Source organism: Lolium rigidum, chromosome 1 (assembly GCF_022539505.1).
Source record: "Lolium rigidum isolate FL_2022 chromosome 1, APGP_CSIRO_Lrig_0.1, whole genome shotgun sequence".
Lineage (NCBI taxonomy): Eukaryota > Viridiplantae > Streptophyta > Magnoliopsida > Poales > Poaceae > Lolium > Lolium rigidum.
In genome coordinates, this window is record NC_061508.1 from 215,772,857 (window position 1) to 215,794,024 (window position 21,168).

Consider the following 21,168-nt stretch of genomic DNA (forward strand, 5'->3'; position numbering starts at 1 on the left):
ACCCACGGGCGCACGCACAACTGGGTCCATCCACGGGCGCAAGGACTACGGCGCCACCGCGATTGACACTGCCGACGACAGCCGCTTCCTCCCCGTCTTCCGCGGCGACCCCACGAGCCCCGCCGCGTTTCCCCGCGCCGGGTCGGCCGACGCTGACGACGTCGTCGTGCACGGCGGAGGTGGCGGAGGGCGGGCACGCCTTCCTCGTGCACAATTACACCCTGCTCAAGTCCCTCGGCATCGGGATGCCCGTGACGTCCGGCGCCTTCGACGTGGGCGGCCACAGCTGGGCGATCCTCTTCTACCCCGCCGGCTCCGACGCCTCCGCCGACGGCCAGCACCACGTCTCCGTATACCTCGAGCTCCTCACGCCCGACGCCGTCGTCCCGGCCTGGTTCGACCTCGCACTCATGGACCAGTCCAGCGGGCAGTGGCACTCGATCCTCGGCGGCGGCGGCGGGCTGCACGCCGTGTTCGATCCGACCTACTGGTACTGGGGCGAGCCGTCCTGCCGCGGGAGCGACCTGGAGACGCCCCAGTACGTCAGGAACGGCAGCCTCGCCATCAGGTGCGACGTCTCCGTGGTTACGCCTCGCCCGTGGGTGCCCCAGCCGGTGACGCAGATGATCACGCAAGCTGCGCCACCGCCGATGATCACGCAGCCGGCGCCACCGCCACAGCCGGTAACGCCGATGATCACGCCGCCGGGCCTGCCCGAGGATCTCGGCAGGCTCCTGGAGGACAAGCACGCGTGCGACGTCACGGTGCGCGTCAGAGGAGAGGCCTTCCCCGCGCACGGGGCGATCCTCGCGGCGCGGTCCCCGCTGCTCAGGAAGAAGCTCCTGGACGCCGCGGCCGCCACCGACAAGGCCAAGACAAAGACCAAGACACGGCCGTCCGTTGAAATAACCTTGGACAACGACATGGAGCCCGCGGTGTTCAAGGCTCTGCTCCATTTCATCTACACCGACGACCTAGAGGTGCCTCCCGTCGCTCACGACGACGGCGGCGAAGGGATGGCTGAGTTTCTGCGGCGGATGTTCCTCGCCGCGGACGGGTGCGGCGTCGAGGCGCTCAAGTGGCACTGCGAGAGCCTCCTGTGCGGCATCCTCAGCAACCGGACGCTCAGCGCCACCATGGCGTTCGCCGACCGACACCGCTGCGACAGGCTCAGGGCGGCGTGCGCTGCGGCCGCGGGCCCCAGGAGAGGCCGTGAGGGTATGGGAGATTCTGAGGCTTGCAAGCGCCTCAAGAAAAATTAGCGCAAGTTCTTCTTTTTCCCCCTTCTAATTTGATGAAACTAGCATACTTTGCAGAAGGAATTCATTGGATTCTTGTTTCCTCTTTTGATTTGATCAAGCTAGCATGAGTTGTAGTGAACTTCTTTGGATTTATTCGTTTTTCCTCTTTAAATTTGATTGATGAAGTTAGCAAAAGCAGGGAATTCTTCTTGTTTCCTCTTTTAATTGATTGATTGATGAAAGTTAGCATAAGTCCACACGAGCTGATCTGACTCCAATGGCATTGGCAGCCTCCGAATCAAAATGACCAAACGGGTGTTTAACTCTCATGTGGATTTGTTGCCGATTGATTTTAGTCCTTGTGCTCTGCTGGGTCACTGTTTGACGCGGTTGTTTTCCGCAGATAGTTTTCTACCAGAGAGGTTTTTCATTAAGCTCAATAACATTTCAGAGGCAAGCCTGCACTAAACATCGCTGAAATCTGAGATTTCAAGTGTAAATTTTCATCACAGAGGATGAATATATCATCAATAAGATTCGCCACATTATCTGCAGAAAACAAGTGTAAAGATTTAATTCATAATAGCTGTGGAGACAAAAAAAAATACTGCATTGCTCTCATAGTTTTGACTTGCTTGCCAACACTTGATTACATTACACAAGACAGTAAGGAAACACTAGATAATAGTACAAGTTACATTCTAAAGTTACTAGACAGCAAGAATCCAGTCCAGATTTTGGATTCGTGACATGCCTCCGGGGTTTCGAGGCGCACCACCAGTCCAGATCCCAGATTATAGCTGAAAGACCTGACTCAAAGAAGATAATTCATTGATCTTGGACACCATATTCTCATCAACCTCCAGCCTAGTCGTGAGCTTTGGAAAGGAATAAGAGGGTGCAGTCGCTGCAGTTAATTCTTGGTCACTTGGCTTTTCTGATGAATCCATGCAGGGGGAAGCATTTTCCTTTCCAAACAGCTGTGCCATTAAATCAAGGCAAGGCTTTAAATCATCCCCGCTCTGTGCTTTTGTCAACCTAGCAAGCAGCTCATTCGTTTTCGCGTTTCTCGCCATTTGCTGCTTTATGCTTAACTTCAGCAGCTTTGTATGGCCATCTATATTTTGGTCAGAGGAGTTGCCTTCCTCGTAGGTACTGTGTTTCTCTTGCAATTCCTTCAGCTTCTGGTCCAAGACAATGGCAATTCTCTCTTTAAAGCCATCAGCATTTGCACAATCAGATTTTAACCTCACCTTTGCCTCAGAAACCATTATTTCCATCCTTTCTTCTGAAGAAGTTGCTTCAGTTTCATGTTCACCAGCAGCATCTTCTGTGAGATAGAACGTTTCCTCCAGTAACCCAATGTTCTGTGTATACCTATCATATGCTTCATTTTCTGCATCGATGTCTCCTTGCATATGTTCCTTTAGCTTCATAAACCTCCACTTGTTTATGCTTGCAACATCCTAAAACATAAGTACTTCAAGTTTTTAACCACAGGAATATACAAAATTATTCAAAACAATGGAACAGGGTAGAAAGGCAAAGAACCTTCTTGGCAAAGGACTTTCTTGTTCGGAGTGAGTTAAGAAAATGAAGGGGAAGCTTTTGTACAGAAGACAGCCTCGACGAAGAACTACAGCACATGACAAGCAAGCATTATAAATAATGACCTTTTGCATTATATGAATTTTGACTACCAGTTTATGAAGATTACCCAGTTACAGGTGAATTAGTTAATGGTTGGTCTGACGAGGGGGCAGGAGCTGGTGGTGTCTTTTCTGGCAATGTGTTGTTCGTTTTGAGAACTGTCATGAAAAATGGAGCAAGAAAGGATTAGTGCTATATTTACAAAATAAAGTGTTCAAAGACAAACCACTAAATTGTTTAATACAGACATCATACTGCATGGAAACAAAGTAAACGAAACTACAACTGAAGATAAATGGAGTTCAGAGGCAGATTTAAATAGTACCATAAGTAAATAGCACAGCCATAAGCAAATGTTCTAGCCTAACAACCCCTTAATCTGCCATGAAAAATAAAGGTGCGCGCTTGGATCCTAAATCCTAACTTCCCAAGACCTAAAGCAAGCTCTCTTATATGCTTCGCTTGGCTAAACAAGGCTTTTGAAACTGTACATATATCCTGCCTCTCGGGAATAACTTTGCTTCAGAGGACTAGAAAACTTGCTGATGCACTTTCGGACAAAAATATTTTATCGCTGGAATGGGGAAAATCATGCAGCCTCCTTCTGCTATTAGCACCTTCTCTTCAACACACTTCAGTCACAAACCGTAGGGCTCTTCTTGTTTCTCTTCACCGTCCTCTTCCTCCATCCCTTATAAGATCAAGAAGGGCATGCTCCTGTTTCCATAACACTATATGCTAAGGAAGGGTCAGATCAATCACCCTCTTCTTCTCATTGAAGTTAGTTACTTTCTACAATCCTGATACCAAACACCTTTAACAGCAATCACAAGAGAGACCAAATATAAGTTTAGTTTTTAACAAAACTACTAGCCACTTGAAGTTGCCTACTGTCACCGAAGGTAAAATAGCAAAACGTCAGCCCGAATCATGGATTATGAGTCTAACGACTAGTCTATGAGTCTTAACTTGACTGTCGACTAGATTGTTCGACTCGACTAGTTTGTAGAGTCGAGCGGTCGAGCAACTAGTCATGGACTAATCTAGATTAGTCTTAGTATTTGAGTCGATTGACTCAATTTTGGCATGAATAAGTGAGGCTCTCAGCCCGCGAGATGGAAAGTTAGAACACTGGCTATTTACAGGCTAGATTGGCGGTGGCCAGAAGCATTGTGACGCCCTCCCTCCGCTGATTTTGCTCCCATCTGGTTGCCATATATGTACTAGCTACTGCTGAAGTACACGTCGACTAGTCCAATAGTAGTCTAGACTAGTCACAACTAGTCTATGAGTCGGTGCCCTGACGACTCGACTCGACTTGTCGACTCGTAATCCTTGGCCCGAATGAGATGACTTGGATAAAATTGATTATCTAGCCTATCTAAGATTAAGCAAGCTCCTGCCGTCTACAGAACCAAACAAATCCAGAACTATAGAACCGCTAAACTAGTGTGGTTGAACGGTGAAGAGGCTAGCCACTCCAGATAACATATAGCTCATCTCGGCAAAGGAAGCAACAAAACCCTAATTATAACCAGTGACGGGAAGGGCTAAAACCAAGAGTAGAGGGCAACAGGAAAATCATGTCAGGCAAACAATGGGCTGGTGCCGAATTAGTTGATGGTGCCGATACTTGGGTAGCAGCTTCGCAAACTGCTCGCGATTAGCTAACAAAAACTACAATTCATTGTAGACGATAAAGATCTACTAGCCACTTGAAGTTGCCAACTGTCACCGAAGGTAAAATAGGAAAACGTCAGCCCGAATCATGGATTATGAGTCTACCATGGATTATGAGTCTAACGACTAGTCTAGACTAGTCGCTCGACTAGTCTATGAGTCTTAACTTGACTGTCGACTAGCTTGTTCGACTCGACTAGTTTGTAGAGTCGAGCGGTCGAGCAACTAGTCATGGACTAATCTAGATTAGTCTTAGTATTTGAGTCGATTGACTCAATTTTGGCATGAATAAGTGAGGCTCTCAGCCCGCGAGATGGAAAGTTAGAACACTGGCTATTTCCAGGCTAGATTGGCGGCGGCCAGAAGCATTGCGACGCCCTCCCCCGCTGGTTTTGCTCCTATCTGGTTGCCATATATGTACTAGCTACTGCTGAAGTACACGTCGACTAGTCCAGCAGTAGTCTAGATAGACTAGTCACGAATAGTCTATGAGTCGGTACCCTGACGACTCGACTCGACTTGTCGACTCGTAATCCTTTGCCCGAATGAGATGACTTGGATAAAATTGATTATCTAGCCTACCTAAGATTGAGCAAGCTCCTACCGTCTACAGAACCAAACAAATCCAGAACTATAGAACCGCTAAACTAGTATGGTTGAATGGTAAAGAGACTAGCTACTCCAGATAACATATAGCTCATCTAGGCTAAGGAAGCAACAAAACCCTAATTATAACCAGTGACGGGAAGGGCTAAAACCAAGAGTAGGGGGCAACAGGAAAATCATGTCAGGCAAACAATGGGCTGGCGCCGAATTAGTTGATGCTGCCGATACTTGGATAGCAGCTTCGCAAACTGCTCCCGAATAGCGAACAAAAACTGCAATTCATTGTAGACGACGAAGATCTATTGCATCTCGCAGCAGTAGTATTAGGCATACCGTGAATATGGCAAGGGTTCTGGGCTTTGTAGCAGCAGCTCTTGCAACACTGGAAGGGGCACCTGAAAGGCCAAGCAACGCATAAATTTCATGAACCTGACAAGGACACAGAACTCCAAGATCAGAGAAGCTCGACGAATCCTGGCCCTTCTTACCGGGAGCGGGCGACGTTGCCGCACTGGATGCACTTGGGCTTGTTCAGCCCGCGCAGGTTGGGCTTGGGCATGTCGAAACCGGGGCCGGAGGGCGGCTTCTGCGGCGTCCCATTGCCGTTGGCGACCGCCGGGGCAGGAGCGGAGGAGTCGCTCGCCGCCTTGCCGCTGGAGGCGGGAGACGACGCGGCCATCGAGCTTTGGGACGTGCGGCGGGAAATCCCGGGTGGGCGGTGGAAGGCGGCTTCTCCGGCGAGGCCTCGCCGGCGGCCGTGGGTGGAGAAGAAGAGGCGGGGGAGAGGAGAGTTGGGACCGGGCTCAAATTGCGGCTAGGGCTTGGACCGATTGGGGATTTTGCTAATGTTGCGAAACGGCCTTTCTACTTTAATAAGATCGCAGACAGGTCCTTATCTTCATGAATGTCCAAACAAATACAGACGTATACTGAGAGGATACGGTTGCTTCCACCAACATGCACAAAATCATCATCCCAGGAACAAGAGAATCACCATTGCCCATTGACATTGCTAGACATAATAGCCATCCGACTATGAAAACATGATCCAAGACTTCATTGATACAACACGACCGGGACATGTCATATGCTTCCCTCTTCCTAGATATGAGGCCGTGCTCCCGGCATACCTCAAGACACCATAGCTGCCCCCTCGTGGAATTATTTGGAGGACCATCACCACATGTGCACGAAGCCTCGTTGTGCACCGACTCTTAACCAAATTCACCTGATCTAATAAGAGATCAGAGACAGAACCATCCACGTGCTACCCATTGAAACCGGAGTCGGTGCCATTTAACGGGAGCACATCGGGAGGACTTATTCCAATGCAAGAATATTGCCCCCACCTCATTATCATCGATCTAACCTACAAATAAGTAAGACCTTCTCCCGATCCGGGGTAGAGCGATAAGCAAACCGATGGGATGGCATGTTTCTGGACCGCCTCCAAGGATGTGCCCGGCGGCTAGGTTTTGTGGAGGAGTGGAGAAAAGGATGGAGCTTGGCAGCATATGTTATTTAATTAAAATTACTCTTTCTGATCCTAAATAAGTGTCGGACTGTCAATGCAATTACGTTTTGTAATTAAATCCGTCCAAAAGTTAGCATTGATGGTTTGTCTCCGAACGGACCATGCACGAAGTTTCTCTCACCTCAATTAAAGATGTCGCTCACAAGCTGATGGTTAGATAGCTTTTTTTTCACTCGCTCTAGCAAGAACATAATGGAGTGCGGGTTAAGGAACTGGTAAATGTGAGGATTTTTTTGCAAAACAGTTCGTCTAACAGTTTTCCGGATTCGAAGGGGTATAAAAGAAGCTATAAATTTAGTTGACGACAGAACCCTTGCAAATTAATAAGAGTTCATGTTGGTACCCACCTCTCTTTTTAGAAAGTGGAAGCTTCACTATCCCATTCTTTATAGATCCACCAAAACAAGCTCAATAAAGAAGAAGACACGTTATGGCAGACTGCTAAACACAAAATAAGTTATAGCCGAGTCCATTTTAACCACTATGTATGAAGCTAAGAAGCTTTCAAGACCGCTCACATGTTAAAAGCTAATACTACCTCTGTTTCGCAATGTAAGACGTATAAATTTTCTCTATAATCAAACGAGGCAAAGTTTGATCAATTCTATAGAAAAATATATTGAACACTATCATACTATATAAATATAATGTGAAAATGCATGTCATGATGTATCTGGGGTATCTAATGACATGATCAGGTGTGATAGATATTGATAGTTTTTTCTAAAAACTTGGTCAAAGTTTAAATCGTTTTACTTTGGAAAAAAGTGTACGCCTTATTCAAAGGAACGGAGGTAGCATGCAACAATGAGGTGTAGATAAGACTAGTATTCAGCGCCATAGCTCCATTGGCGAGGAATACGACTTCCGTAGTCATCGTCACCGGATTTTGACCTTGTAGTGGCGCACAGAAGCAATAAAGACGATAGGAACCACATGCCCAAAATGGAACCTACAAAACGGCTGTCGTCGCCAACTTTTCTTTAGATCAATAGGGCCCCTAAGGCCTAGTTTGGCAGCAAGGTTTCCTGGTGTATTATATCTCGTGGTCTTGCTGAAAACACTTGCCTCACCAAATACTCCCACCCCCCCCCCCTCCTCCAAACTTCCTTTCTAATAGACCCCATACAACTAAATCAAATCATTTGGGACACATGTCATTTGGAAGTGATGAGTCTAGTCATCGGCATTGAGCATTGCGAGACGCAATCAAAACACAGAGCGCTTTGGGTGTACAAACAAGATGTCAATTGGCCAAAGCGCAATTCTCTTGTCCTTTATAACGTTTCAAAGACAACGGGCCATTTGTGTATTAGTGAGATCTAAGATGTTTTTGAAAGAGTCGATTTCTGCCTATTTTGAATTGATGACATGTTCCAAACAGGTTAACACCGACAGATTCCTACCAATGTGATTGATTTCAACAAAACAAAAATTGGTGGTGCCATCAACATATTGCAAACTGATGACCCTGTGGGTATATTAAGTTGAGGGCCACATTATCTTCACTGACCACCATAAGATCCTCGCATCACCTCATATTAGTAGCTCACGGCCCACGTCCACACATCCAGATGAGAGACGCCGACGAGGACGGCATACCAAGGAAGGACAATCCCCGCCGCCGTAGGAGGAAGGGAAGCGGCACCGGGCACCGATGGCGATGAGGTGAGAAGAGGCGGCAACAGCAACTCCTCTTCGGGGAAACCCTAGTTGCGAGCGTTCTGCTGCTGCTTCCGAGAAGGCTGGGTTGAAAACAATGTGGTGTTTCTCTTCTTAGAAAACCTTGCATCGCATCATTGTAGACTATGAGCTTCCAGTAGACAAGTTAACAAATTGACAGTCACCAATGCCCACTAGGAGCATATCCACATATAGCTTCCACATGTTCCATCAATGTTTCTACCAAATTCCTACGCCTACGCACACCAAAGCTGGTTTCTTCAGGCTAGCACACACGAATACATACACACCAATGGCCAATCCTTCAAATTATCCGTCATGCTTACTGAGAGGGTAAGCCACAATTTTCCCAGACAAAATCACATCACACTACATTCGATTGCCTCCCTACTGGGTACTGTTCCTGACGTGAACAAGATTCCTCAGCTCCTCAAATGCATCCATGGTCTCAGTGTCGAACCCTCCAGCAAACTGAAAAGGAAAAAAAATGGACCACCAATTTAGAAGACGCAGCTTATGGTTTTAATACTTGAATAGAACATACAGATTCTACAGAAGGGTTCCCCAGAAATAGCCCAGAATAAGCAGGGGTTCTTGATTATGTATAGCATGGAAACGAAGGATAAAACTGAAATCAGACAGATGTGATAGTTGGGATAGGTGAAGAACACAGTTTTTATAAGAGTACTAACTGGTAATCTAATCAGCATTGATTTGATACAGGACTTAGTTCTTTATTTTCTTGTTCTACAGCTACTGCCACATTGTGTTACCTGATGAACTCTGAAGGCAAATCTCACAGCCTGAAGCAGCATATACTCCAGAGCTAGATCCTTGTTCAGAGGTCCCATATACTGAAGTTCCATAGCCACTCTTTTCATGTACATGTTTGCTAATTTGACAGAAGCAAATTTTATCTGCAGTGACGAAGGGAAATGGGTTACCGAAATTGTATAAGCAAATATTACTGCAGAGGGCTTTACAGGCTGCTATTGGACTCCAAAGTATGTTTTCCGGTACTGATAGGTCATAGGATAGTAATGTACCACTAGTTACTTAAAACCTGCAGAGCAGCAGTCCAATACTGAAAATTATACATCATTTACCTTGCTAATAAGATTGTTGTCAAGCATCCAGTCAGTAGGGATGTTAAACTCCTTGCACTGCCTCATCATTGCATCCCTTGTCCTCAGAACACTGTAAACACCTCGCTCCGTCCTGAATTAGGAATGCCAATCAAATTTTCAGTACCAATCTGATTCTACTGATGAAAAAAATTCTATAGTAAAATGGCCATACTTTTCAGACACTGTTATCATCTTCTTAAGTGCAATGTCACAGGGAAGGCGTGGATCATCTTTGTAGTTCGAAACTTCTGATTCCAATTTTTTGAGGTCTTGATAGCCAAAAGCTGCCTCTCTTAGAGTGTCTGCCTTCCTCTCGGGCCAATCAAAATGCTTCAGGACTGCTCTCTCATCCACCTTCAAGAAATGCAATTAAATGGGAAATATTAACTTCAGTGACTGCTGCAACTGAAAAGATTGCTCACATAATGGTAATAATATAAATATGCGTACCAGGAAACCGAGTTCATCGTCGAGCCATTTCACAAATGCAACCACATCTTCTATATCTTTGTAAGCTGCATCAGTCACCTCCTTGATCAACGATTTCACAAATTCACCTTGAGTCTCAACATCCGCCTTGATCTGAAAATGGAATGACAAATCAATGCACATGGTCAGCGTAGGAACGAGCTACTTATTGTTATCTACATTGTGTCATTTGGTCCAATCTGGTTACTCTACTTACAGCCTGCAAATGTGAAGAACGGTTCTCGATTTCACCAATCATGCTACTCCGCACATTTGCAGAGTTAGCTGTTTCGCAGATTGCACCCCCAGAAGTATCTTTCTTTGAGTCCCTTCTCATAAGTGAATGGTAAAGCTCTGCAACTTGGGGTGCCCTCTTCATGACCCCAGTATTCCTTGTGGAAAACTTCGGTGGAGGAGGAGGTGGAGGAGGCCGGGGTGGATTTACAGTCGGTCCATTTGATGGGCCAGATGAATGTGGCAGGGACACTGAAGGTCTTGGAGGAGGGTTTGGAATGCGCAGAGTGCGCTTTTCGACATCCAAGCATTGAGACTTGCATATTTCTGGTTTGCCAAGAATAAATCTTGGACTATCAGATTGACCAAAATCATATTTGTCCATTAGAAGATCACTCTTCTCCCTGCTTGTCTGATCCGTATTACAAGAGGCTACTTCATCTGCTGCCTCTGGAAGGCAGATAAAGGTATCAGATTGCCTCCTCTTCACAATGTTCAAGTCCTGTGTACATCCCTTTAATCCACCAAGTGAGTGCCTACGTGTTGGGCTTCGCGCTTCAGTGGCTTCAATCCATGCTCTATCAAGAAGTGATTCCTTTTTAGATGTTTGACAATTCTTATCATTCTGAGACCATTGCTTGATACGTTCAGCAATGCTTAGTCTTTTATCATCAGAACTTTTGTCAGCATTTGGACCATCGCCATCACAATGGTCATCATTACAAGCCATGCCATCATTGTAACCAATATCAGAGATTGCTCTAGGTGCTTGATCTGAGCCACAGAGCTCATGACGTAAACATGAATTGATCCACCGAAGATAAGCAAGCTCCTCAACCTCAGTTAGCCGACTCATCTGTAGGCCCTCAACTTGCTTGCTCAAGTTCGCATTTGTGTGTCGCAACAACGAAGCCTCTGCTTGAGCCTTTGCAACTATCTCGCTCTGGTGAAAACAAGAAGGGTGCAAAAATGATTAGTTAAAATAAAACTAGTAATTTCTTTCCCTTACAAATGGGGAAGTTCATGAAATGGTACCTCTGCATTCTTTTCGAGGACAGCCAATTTGGACTCTGCTGAAGAGAGCTTGATTGCAAGACTTCGTTTCTGAAACTGAAGCTCTTTGTTTAAGCGTCGCAGCTCAACAACTTCGAACTCCAAGTTCCCTGAACAAGATGCATTGTCCCGACCTGTAACAGATGCCCTACTGCCATGCGCATCCAATCTTACCGTTTCCTCGTGCTGCTCCACCATAGAAGATAGAGCTGATAACTGCTCAGAAAGACTTGTTTTCTCAGCTTCAAACGATGTTTTAAGCCGTGCAAGCCTGTCAATCTCATTCTTCCTAGAGTCAAGCTCCTTCTCGAGTTCTGACACCCTTGGATTTTCTTTGCATTGCCGCAACTCTGATTGCAATGCTGATTCCCTTTCCTTCGATTCACGTAGTTGTTCCCTGAGATGGTCCAACTCAAAGAAGAGATCATGAGATGCAGGGGACCTAATACCGTGGCAATCAAAGACATGGGGATGAACTTGAGAACCAGCAGGTGAGCAAGGAAAATCTCCTATCAGAGATCTCTTAACCCTAGAATGGTATTGGATCTGTTGGTTGCTCTGGTTGACATTCTCCACGCTTGCAAGAGGCGGCTTCTTGCTTGCAATGGCCGACGCCTTCTTGGTTTTCTTGTCAGCTGTGAACCCCTTGACAATTTGGGACCCCCATGATGACCCAAATTTGGGCTTGAGAGGATTTTGGTTGCTTTTGGAGTCAACCCTGGATCTGCACGGTTTCGATTGGTTGTCGAACATGATATCCTCTTTCATCTTCAGTCGAGATTCCAGGACTCTGAACTCCAACCATGCAACAGCGGCGGAACTTCAGTACAATGCTACAGTGCCTGCAAGTAAAAGAGGGCGGAAACGTGAGTAGTTTCCCAGGGAACCATTGGCACCACAATAATAATATAAAAATAAACAAACTATCAATGCTGAAGAACTGAAGGACCATGTATAATTTTCCTTCTGACTTGCACATGAAGATTAAATAAACAAGCAATTCAACTCAATATCTGGTCAAATATATCCTTCTTGCCAAGACTCTTTTTTTTTTTTTTGCCAAGACTCTAGGCATGACCATAAAGAAAGACTTTAAGCTTGACAGTGTGCTTTCTAGTTGCTCCCAGGATTACCATTTTAACAAGTGGTCTGCTCTCTGAAGGATTAACATTTACTGCAATCAAAATAGCAGTGCATCTCCCAATCTCCGTACGCAGCAGTAGTTACATTTTACACTAAGCATATTGCAAACAAAGATTGTAAAGGCCTGGGCAATCAAGCAGGGAATGGTATGAGGCAACTACTGTGTTTCGCACAACCAGAAGCGCCGGATTTCTAATAGGTTTCTGCCCGGCACAGCACCAAATCGAACCCTTGAGCCTAAGAAATCGAGCATATGTACTAGTACTACATCTACCAGCTACTGCTTGAGATGCGTGATTCTTAATCTTACCTCCCATCCCGCTGCCTGGATGTAGCAGACCAGGGCGCAAAAACGCCGGAGATTCTTGCAGTCCCTTCAGAGTTCAGATGCACCTGGAAACAAGAAAGAGAAGACGAATCTGAGTTCTTAGCTCGAGCAAGCACCCTCAGAATCCGGAATCCCCACCCAAAACGAGCAACCAAGAATCTCCCCACACCAATCTGAATCTCCGAGCTTGATGATACCTACCTCGCGCCTCGAAGCTGGACCGAAGTCGCAACCCTCTCGCCTCCCTCGAAACCGAGGTGAGCAGCTGCTGAACAAAGAACAGGCCGGGAGAAGAGGAGAGGGAGTGGGGGCTGGACGCGACAAGGCTAGCCAGGGCAGCTTCGGATGCTCTCGCCTCGTTCCTGCCTGCGTCCTCCTCCTCCGCCCCACGCGCGCGCGCTGGATTTTTCTATGGAGCTCGTCGCCGGATTCCGAGACGAGGTCGCGGAGGGTTCGAGGAGGCGCTGGTCGACAGAGCAGAGCAGAGCTGTGTGTGCGTGTGCGCGTGGTGGGTTTTGAAATTTGAAATGGGAAGGAGACAGGGGTAGGCTGTAGTAGTAGCCGTAGCGGGTAGGGTAGGGGGACAGAGGAGACAGGCCGGCGCAGGCTGACTGACGGGCGGGCCACCACCTCTGGGATGGTCATCCGCTTTTCGTTCTGACTTTTGCTTGGCTCACCTCACGTGTCTACCTGCAGCTGGGTGCCAAATCCAAAAACGGAGACCACTTTCATCCGTTTGGGTAAACGCGTCCCAACGCGCAGATCCAAATGCAAAACGGACGGCCATTAAAATCCGGAGCGACCTAAATCTGATTTAAATTTGGGCGGACTTTGCGTCTGTCCGGATGGCTCGGGACGGCTCAAGACGTCCGTTTCTATCCTCCCAGGCCCACACCTTCTCTCTCCTCTCTCTTCTTTTTCCCATGGAGATGACCGGCATAGCCACCGGATTTTGGCTGGCCTGGCCAACTGCCGTCGTCGCCGACGCTGGCCGCACCCCGTCGCAGACTCCTCGCTTTTTTTCATCCATGCCGGAATTTATCGCTGCCAAAACGAGCTCCGGCCGCAAAGCTCGTCAACGACGACGCGCAGGGCGACGGTCGAGGGCGCGTGCATGGCGGCGAGGAACAGGGTCGTGCCCACGGCGGCGAGGAACAGGGCCGCCGCGCCCACGGCGGCGAACGGGGCCGCTCCCGCGTCGAGCTTGGGCCGCGCCCGCGTCGAGCATGTGCAGCGCCCGCCACGGCTGCGCCGTCGCCGGCCTCGCCACGCCGCACGGGGGCCCGCGCCGCGCCTCCTCGCTCCGGCCACGGGCGCGCCCGCACCTCCTCGGCTCCGGCCTCACCACGCCGCGCGGGGCCCGCGCCGCGCTCTCCTCGCTCCGGCCGCGCCCGCGTCGAGCTCGGGCGGCGCACGCCGCCGGCCGCGCCGTCGCCGGCCTCGCCACGCCGCGCGAGGCTCGCTCGCGCCACGGGCGCGCCCGCCCCACGCCGCCCTCGCCCGCCGGCCGGAGCCACGCGCCGCGCCCACCGCATCGTCCCGGCCGTGCGGGGCTCTCCTCTGCCGCGCCGTCTCGGCTCGGGCGCTCGCCGCAAAGCACCTCTCCGGCCGCGCCGTCCGGGCTGCGTGGCGCTCGCCGCGCCGCACCCTCTGCGGCCGCGAGCACGGGCGAGGGCGCCGCGACGGAGTGCGGCGGCTCGGGGCGAGCTCGTCGGGGCACGGCCTCGCCACGGAGCTTGCACACGCGGGGCGGCACGGGCGGGGGCGGAGGTCACCGGGGCGCGGCCTGCCGGGACGCAGCGAGCACGGGCACGGCGGAGCTCGCCGGACTGGTTCATGGCAGCTAGTACTAGATAATAGGAATAGTGATTTGGGTCTGCTGGGCGTTGGGGATCAAAAAAGGCACGAACGTCCTCGTCTATCCGCGTCTCTGAACGGCGACCAAACAGCCAAAAACGGACACTCCAACACGTCCGTTTGGGTCGGAGCATTGGAGATGCCCTGAGTGCGGCTGCTCTTCGTTGCCCCAAGAATTCAAATGCATTGAAACTGATTTTTTGTAGAAGAATAAAGAGTAAATACATCGGGCCTACCTAAACTCGGCAGCTTTGTCTGGGTCGATCACCGCACTTAGAAATACGCATTATACAGTACATGAAGACGGCTCAAGGACCCCTAAGAAGAGTACGACATCGTATTCTGCTGATGTGGGTTAAACTTGACCTCATATGTTAGCCACCTACCGTCCAGAGTGCCTATTTTTCAATAATAAAAACTACGAGGGCTAAATTGAAAAATGGTAACGTTCAAAAAAAGTTGGAAAATGGCAAAGAGATTGGGAACCCCGTGCCTCCCATTGCCGTCGCCGAGACGTCCATCCGTTCATGCTCCCCATCCCTGCCATGACCAACGTCTCCTTCCCGAGCTCAAGCACCGCCCTGGCCTCCATCACCGACCTACGATGCCGCCCTCGAGGAGGAATAGACAAGTTCGGCTGCCCCTTTTTCAGCCGTTGGCGGACGGTCTCTATCTCCTGGGCCCGTGATGTGTGCAAGTGCACGTGCACATTGTAGCTAGTTTTAAAAGTAAAAGTACCGAACAAGAGAGACCTATTTGGTTAAGGTATTTATACCCCTCGTCACTATCTATCAGAAAATACATGTAAGCAATCCTTGATCTCAAGTAAGATTGTTTTATAGAGAGTTGTTTTGTGTGTAAGTAATAACTGGAAATAAAAGCAAACATAGAGACAAACACGATGTAAATGGTAATAAAACTGCAATAAGGCGAAATGTTCTTGGGGAGTGTAGGATCCACCTATAGCATTGGTATTACTTATGATTGGAACAAATCTATGTCTTTCTTCGTAACATGTGTGGGGAGAGCTCCATAAAAAAGATAATCACAGATAAGCCATATGATATTTCATCCTGAATAACCACTGCAGTGATCATAAGGAAGCCACTCTGACTCCTCGGAATTGAGTTTTTCCCCGTGGATATTGGTATGAGCACACCGGCATGTTATGTCACTAAGCACCGTACATACTACCACATGTCCAGCAGTGATTCTTTCTCTAGTCCTGAAGGCAAATATTACATTATCGGCTTGACATAATATCTAGAGAGAAAACAAACACATAATCATGAACCAAAGTTATAGATCATCTTCATTTCACATCATAATATTTGTAGGATTTCTCCATCTCCCCAAGAACAAGGTAAAATACTCACTCATGGAAGCAATCAATAACATCACCATAGGCATATGAACTAAATATGAGTGTTTGGATGTATACAAGTGCAAATCCACAATAGAAATTGGAATTGTAACAAGATGAAGGTAGATGAGATGGGAATGGTGATAGATATGCAATGGTTGATGATGGGGAATGATGCCTTAGCCTCCGATGATCCATGTAATAACGAGGATGATGCCCTTCTTCAAGTCCCCCTCTAGATTCCTTTCGGAGATGAGGTTTCCGCGAGTTATGGTGTCTCTGAATGTCGGATCTCAAATCCATCGTCGTGAGGTGAAACTATTTGACGAGGTGAGGCAGCTGTCACATGGCATGGGCGCGCGTTAGGGGCGGACTTCACCCGTACCGATGGTCGTTAACACTTCTGGAGTTTCCTCTCATTTTTTCTTTTCACCTAGATGCGTGGAAAATCATTTAGATGACTTTTATCACTTTAAATATCATATTGATGCTCAATATGACTATCATGGGCATACCCATCGGGTGCCCACTGATTAGTCAACCTGGTTTGGCTCCTTGTGGAGGTAGGTGATGAACCACAAGTATAGGGGATAAGAAGTGAGCCTAGCTCACTTGGTTAGGGAAGTGGATGTACAACCCAGCCACCTAGGTTCAAGTCCTCAGGGACACGAATTTGGGTTCTTATTATTTAAAAAACAAAATCACTGTAGGGGCTTCCCCTACCGTATTCCTTTCAAAAAAAAACAAGTATAGGGGATCGCAACAGTCTTCGAGGGAAGTAAAACCCAATTTATTGATTCGACACAAGGGGAGCCAAAGAATATTTGTAAGCCTTAACATCGGAGTTGTCAATTCAGCTGCACCTGGAAACGTACTTGTTCGCAATAGTTTATCGGTAGCAACAGCTTTATAGCGAGAGCGATAGTGAAATATAAGCAGCAGTGTAATAAAAACAACAGTAGTGATTATAGTAAACAGCAGGATTAAAATACTGTAGGCATAGGGATGGATGAACGGGCGCTGCATGGATAAGATAATGATACGTCTCAAACGTATCTATAATTTCTTATGTTCCATGCTACTTTATTGATGATACTCACATGTTTTATACACATTATATGTCATTATTATGCATTTTCCGGCACTAACCTATTGACGAGATGCCGAAGAGCCAGTTGTTGTTTTTGGTTTCAGAAATCCTAGTAAGGAAATATTCTCGGAATTGGACGAAATCAACGCCCAGGGTCCTATTTTTCCACGAAGCTTCCAGAAGACCGAGGGAGAAACGAAGTGGGGCCACGGGGCGCCGCCACACTAGGGCGGCGCGGCCGAGCCGAGGCCCGCGCGGCCCTAGCGTGTGGGGCCCCCGTGCCTCCTCCGACTCGCCCTTCCGCCTACTTAAAGCCTTCGTCGCGAATACCCCGATGCCGAGAGCCACGATACGGAAAACCTTCTAGAGACGCCGCCGCCGCAAATCCCATCTCGGGGGGATTCAGGAGATCGCCTCCGGCACCCTGCCGGAGAGGGGAATCATCTCCCGGAGGGCTCTTCATCGCCATGATTGCCTCCGGATCGATGTGTGAGTAGTTCACCCCGTCCATAGTAGTAGCTAGATGGTTGTCTTCTCCTCATTGTGCTATCATGTTAGATCTTGTGAGCTGCCTATCATGATCAAGATCATCTATCTATAATCCTACATGTTGTGTTTGTTGGGATCCGATGAATATTGAATACTATGTCAAGTTGATTATCAATCTATCATATATGTTGTTTATCTTATTGCATGCTCTCCGTTGCTAGTAGAGGCTCTGGCCAAGTTGATACTTGTGACTCCAAGAGGGAGTATTTATGCTCGATAGTGGGTTCATGCCTCCATTGAATGCGGGACGGTGACGAAAGTTCTAAGATTGTGGATGTCTTTGTTGCCACTAGGGATAAAACATCGATGCTTTGTCTAAGGATATTTGTGTTGATTACATTACGCATCATACTTAATGCAATTGTCTGTTGTTTGCAACTTAATACTGGAAGGGGTTCGGATGATAACCTGAAGGTGGACTTTTTAGGCATAGATGCATGCTGGGTAGCGGTCTATGTACTTTGTCGTAATGCCCTGATTAAATCTCATAGTACTCATCATGATATATGTATGTGCATTGTTATGCCTTCTTTATTTGTCAATTGCCCAACTGTAATTTGTTCACCCAACATGCTATTTCTTATCGGAGAGACACCACTAGTGAACTGTGGACCCCGGTCCAATTCTTTACATCTGAAATACAATCTACTGCAATTGTTCGTTAATGTTCTTCGCAAACAAACATCATCATCCACACTATACATCTAATCCTTTGTTTACAAGCAAGTCGGTGAGATTGACAACCTCACTATTACGTTGGGGCAAAGTACTTTGATTGTGTTGTGCAGGTTCCACGTTGGCGCCGGAATCCCTGGTGTTGCGCCGCACTACACTCCGCCACCAACAACCTTCACGTGCTTCCTTGACTCCTACTGGTTCGATAACCTTGGTTTCTTACTGAGGGAAAACTTACTGCTGTGCGCATTGATGACCCACAAGTATAGGGGATCACAACAGTCTTCGAGGGAAGTAAAACCCAATTTATTGATTCGACACAAGGGGAGACAAAGAATACTTGAAAGCCTTAACAGCGGAGTTGTCAATTCAGCTGCACTGGAAACGGACTTGCTCGCAAGAGTTTATCGTAGTAACAGCTTTATAGCAATAGCAGTAGTAAAATAACAAGACAGCAGAGTAACAAAGACAGCAGTAGTGATTTTAGTAAACAGCGAGGATTAAAATACCGTAGGCACGGGGACGGATGTCGGGCGTTGCATGGATGAGAGAAACTCATGTAACAATCATAGCAGGGCATTTGCGGATAATAATAAAACGGTGTCCAAGTACAAAGCAATCAATAGGCATGTGTTCCAATTATAGTCGTACGTGCTCGCAATGAGAAACTTGCACAACATCTTTTGTCCTACCAGCCGGTGGCAGCCGGGCCTCAAGGGAATCTACTGGATATTAAGGTACTCCTTTTAATAGAGTACCGGAGCAAAGCATTAACACTCCGTGAACACATGTGATCCTCACATCACTACCATCCCCTCCGGTTGCCCCGATTTCTGTCACTTCGGGGCCATTGGTTCCGGACAGCGACATGTGTATACAACTTGCAGGTAAGACCATAAACAATGAATATCATGATGAAATAATAACATGTTCAGATCTGAGATCATGGCACTCGGGCCCTAGTGACAAGCATTAAGCATAACAAGTTGCAACAATATCATCAAAGTACCAATTACGAAAACTAGGCACTATGCCCTAACAATCTTATGCTATTACATGACCAATCTCATCCAATCCCTACCATCCCCTTCGGCCTACAACGGGGGAATTACTCACACATGGATGGGGGAAACATGGTTGGTTGATGTAGAGGCGTTGGCGGTGATGATGGCGATGATATCCTCCAATTCCCCGTCCCGGTGGAGTGCCAGAACGGAGACTTCTGGCTCCCGAGACGGAGTTTCGCGATGTGGCGGCGTTCTGGAGGGTTTCTGGCGCCTTCGACTTCCCTCTGTGCGTTTTTAGGTCGAGGCCAATAAGTAGTCCAAAGGAGGGCGTCGGAGGCCGGCCGAGGGGGCCACACCATAGGGCCGCGCGGGCCCCCCCTAGGCCGCGCCGCCTTATGGTGTGGGGCCTTCGGGCCTCCACTTGATTTGTCCTTCTGGCTCCGTCAGTATTCTGGGAAAATATGGCCTTCTGTCAAAATCCCGAGGTTTTTCCTGAAAGTTGGATTTCTGCACAAAAACGAGACACCGGAACAGCTTCTGCTGAAAACAGCGTTAGTCCGTGTTAGTTGCATCCAAAATACACAAATTAGAGGCAAAACAATAGCAAAAGTGTTCGGGAAAGTAGATACGTTTTGGACGTATCAACTCCCCCAAGCTTAGCTTATTGCTTGTCCTCAAGCAATTCGATTAACAACTCGAGCGATAAAAGAACTTTCACGAACACATTTGTTCATATGATGTATATATTCTCATGATATGGCTAATACTTAAGCAGCTCATAATAAGATACATGCAAATAAGATCATCTAACAGACTATGTCAATCATGAAGAGGTACCAACAATTAATAATAAGCATCATGAATCATGTATATAAGCGAGGATTGCAATGTTCATAAGAGAGTATGATAAAGTGGTATCTCGCTTGCCCGTATTTGATCGGCAAAACATAAATGCCCGGGCACCTCCGGAGTTCATAGAAAGACTAGAAATAGTGATTGTCAAAGATAAAAGCATCAAAGTTATACCACAATCAATCATATTTTGAGACAAGCATATTACACTAAGAATGACAAGTTGTGCTCTCAAGAAAGTGCTCAAAGAAAGGATGGAGACACAACATAAAAGTAAAAGATTGACCCTTCGCAGAGGGAAGCAGAGGATTAACATGCGCTAGAGCTTTTCATTTGTAAATCTGGAGTAAAATTATTTTGAGAGGTGTTTGTTGTTGTCAACGAATGGTAATGGGTACACCAACTACCTCGCCAACCGGACTTTCAAGAGCGGCTCCCATGAATTATTTGCATGTTTATGTGGCACTCCTTCCAACCTTTCTTACACAAACCATGGCTAACCGAATCCTCGGGTGCCCGCCAACAATCACATACCATGAAGGAGTGCCTTTTTAGTTTAGTTTTATTATGATGATGACACTCCCCCAACCTTTGCTTACACAAGCCATGGCTAACCGAATCCTTCGGGTGCCGTCCAACAATCACAAACCATGGAGGAGTGTCTATTTAAGTTAATTAATTCGGGACTCGGGAATCCCATTGCCAGCTCTTTTTGCAAAATTATTGGATAAGCGGATGTGCCACTAGTCCATATGAGAGTCCGTCAAAAGTAAATGACAAGGTTGAAAGCTAAACACCACATACTTCCTCATGAGCTATGAAACATTAACACAAATTGAGAAGCATTTTGAAGGTTTTAAAGGTAGCGCATGAGAATTTACTTGGAATGGTTTGAAATGCCATGCATAGGTATTTATGGTGGACACTTTGGAATAACTTGGTTTTCATGTGTTGGGAGGCACGATCAGCGTTCCCGCTCAGTACAAGTGAAGGCTAGCAAAAGACTAGGGAGCGATAAATCAAGAGAG

The 21,168-nt window shown here is 47.4% G+C and overlaps 2 protein-coding genes across 2 annotated transcripts; both read right to left on the minus strand.

The window, feature by feature from the left end:
• Positions 1–1,832: 1,832 nt before the first annotated feature.
• LOC124683134 lies at positions 1,833–5,907 on the minus strand. Its single transcript, XM_047217707.1, has 5 exons — positions 5,666–5,907; positions 5,511–5,572; positions 2,959–3,049; positions 2,793–2,877; positions 1,833–2,707 (listed from the first exon to the last, which is right to left on the minus strand). The coding sequence occupies exons 1-5, from the start codon at positions 5,854–5,856 to the stop codon at positions 2,036–2,038; spliced, it is 1,101 nt and encodes a 366-aa protein (XP_047073663.1). The 5' UTR covers positions 5,857–5,907; the 3' UTR covers positions 1,833–2,035.
• A 2,643-nt stretch (positions 5,908–8,550) lies between these two features.
• Positions 8,551–12,076, minus strand: LOC124683135 (protein CHUP1, chloroplastic-like). Its single transcript, XM_047217708.1, has 7 exons — positions 11,259–12,076; positions 10,207–11,166; positions 9,972–10,103; positions 9,694–9,875; positions 9,501–9,612; positions 9,168–9,311; positions 8,551–8,865 (listed from the first exon to the last, which is right to left on the minus strand). Exons 1-7 carry the CDS (start codon positions 12,042–12,044, stop codon positions 8,782–8,784), a joined length of 2,400 nt encoding a protein of 799 aa, XP_047073664.1. The 5' UTR covers positions 12,045–12,076; the 3' UTR covers positions 8,551–8,781.
• Between the last annotated feature and the right edge of the window lie 9,092 nt (positions 12,077–21,168).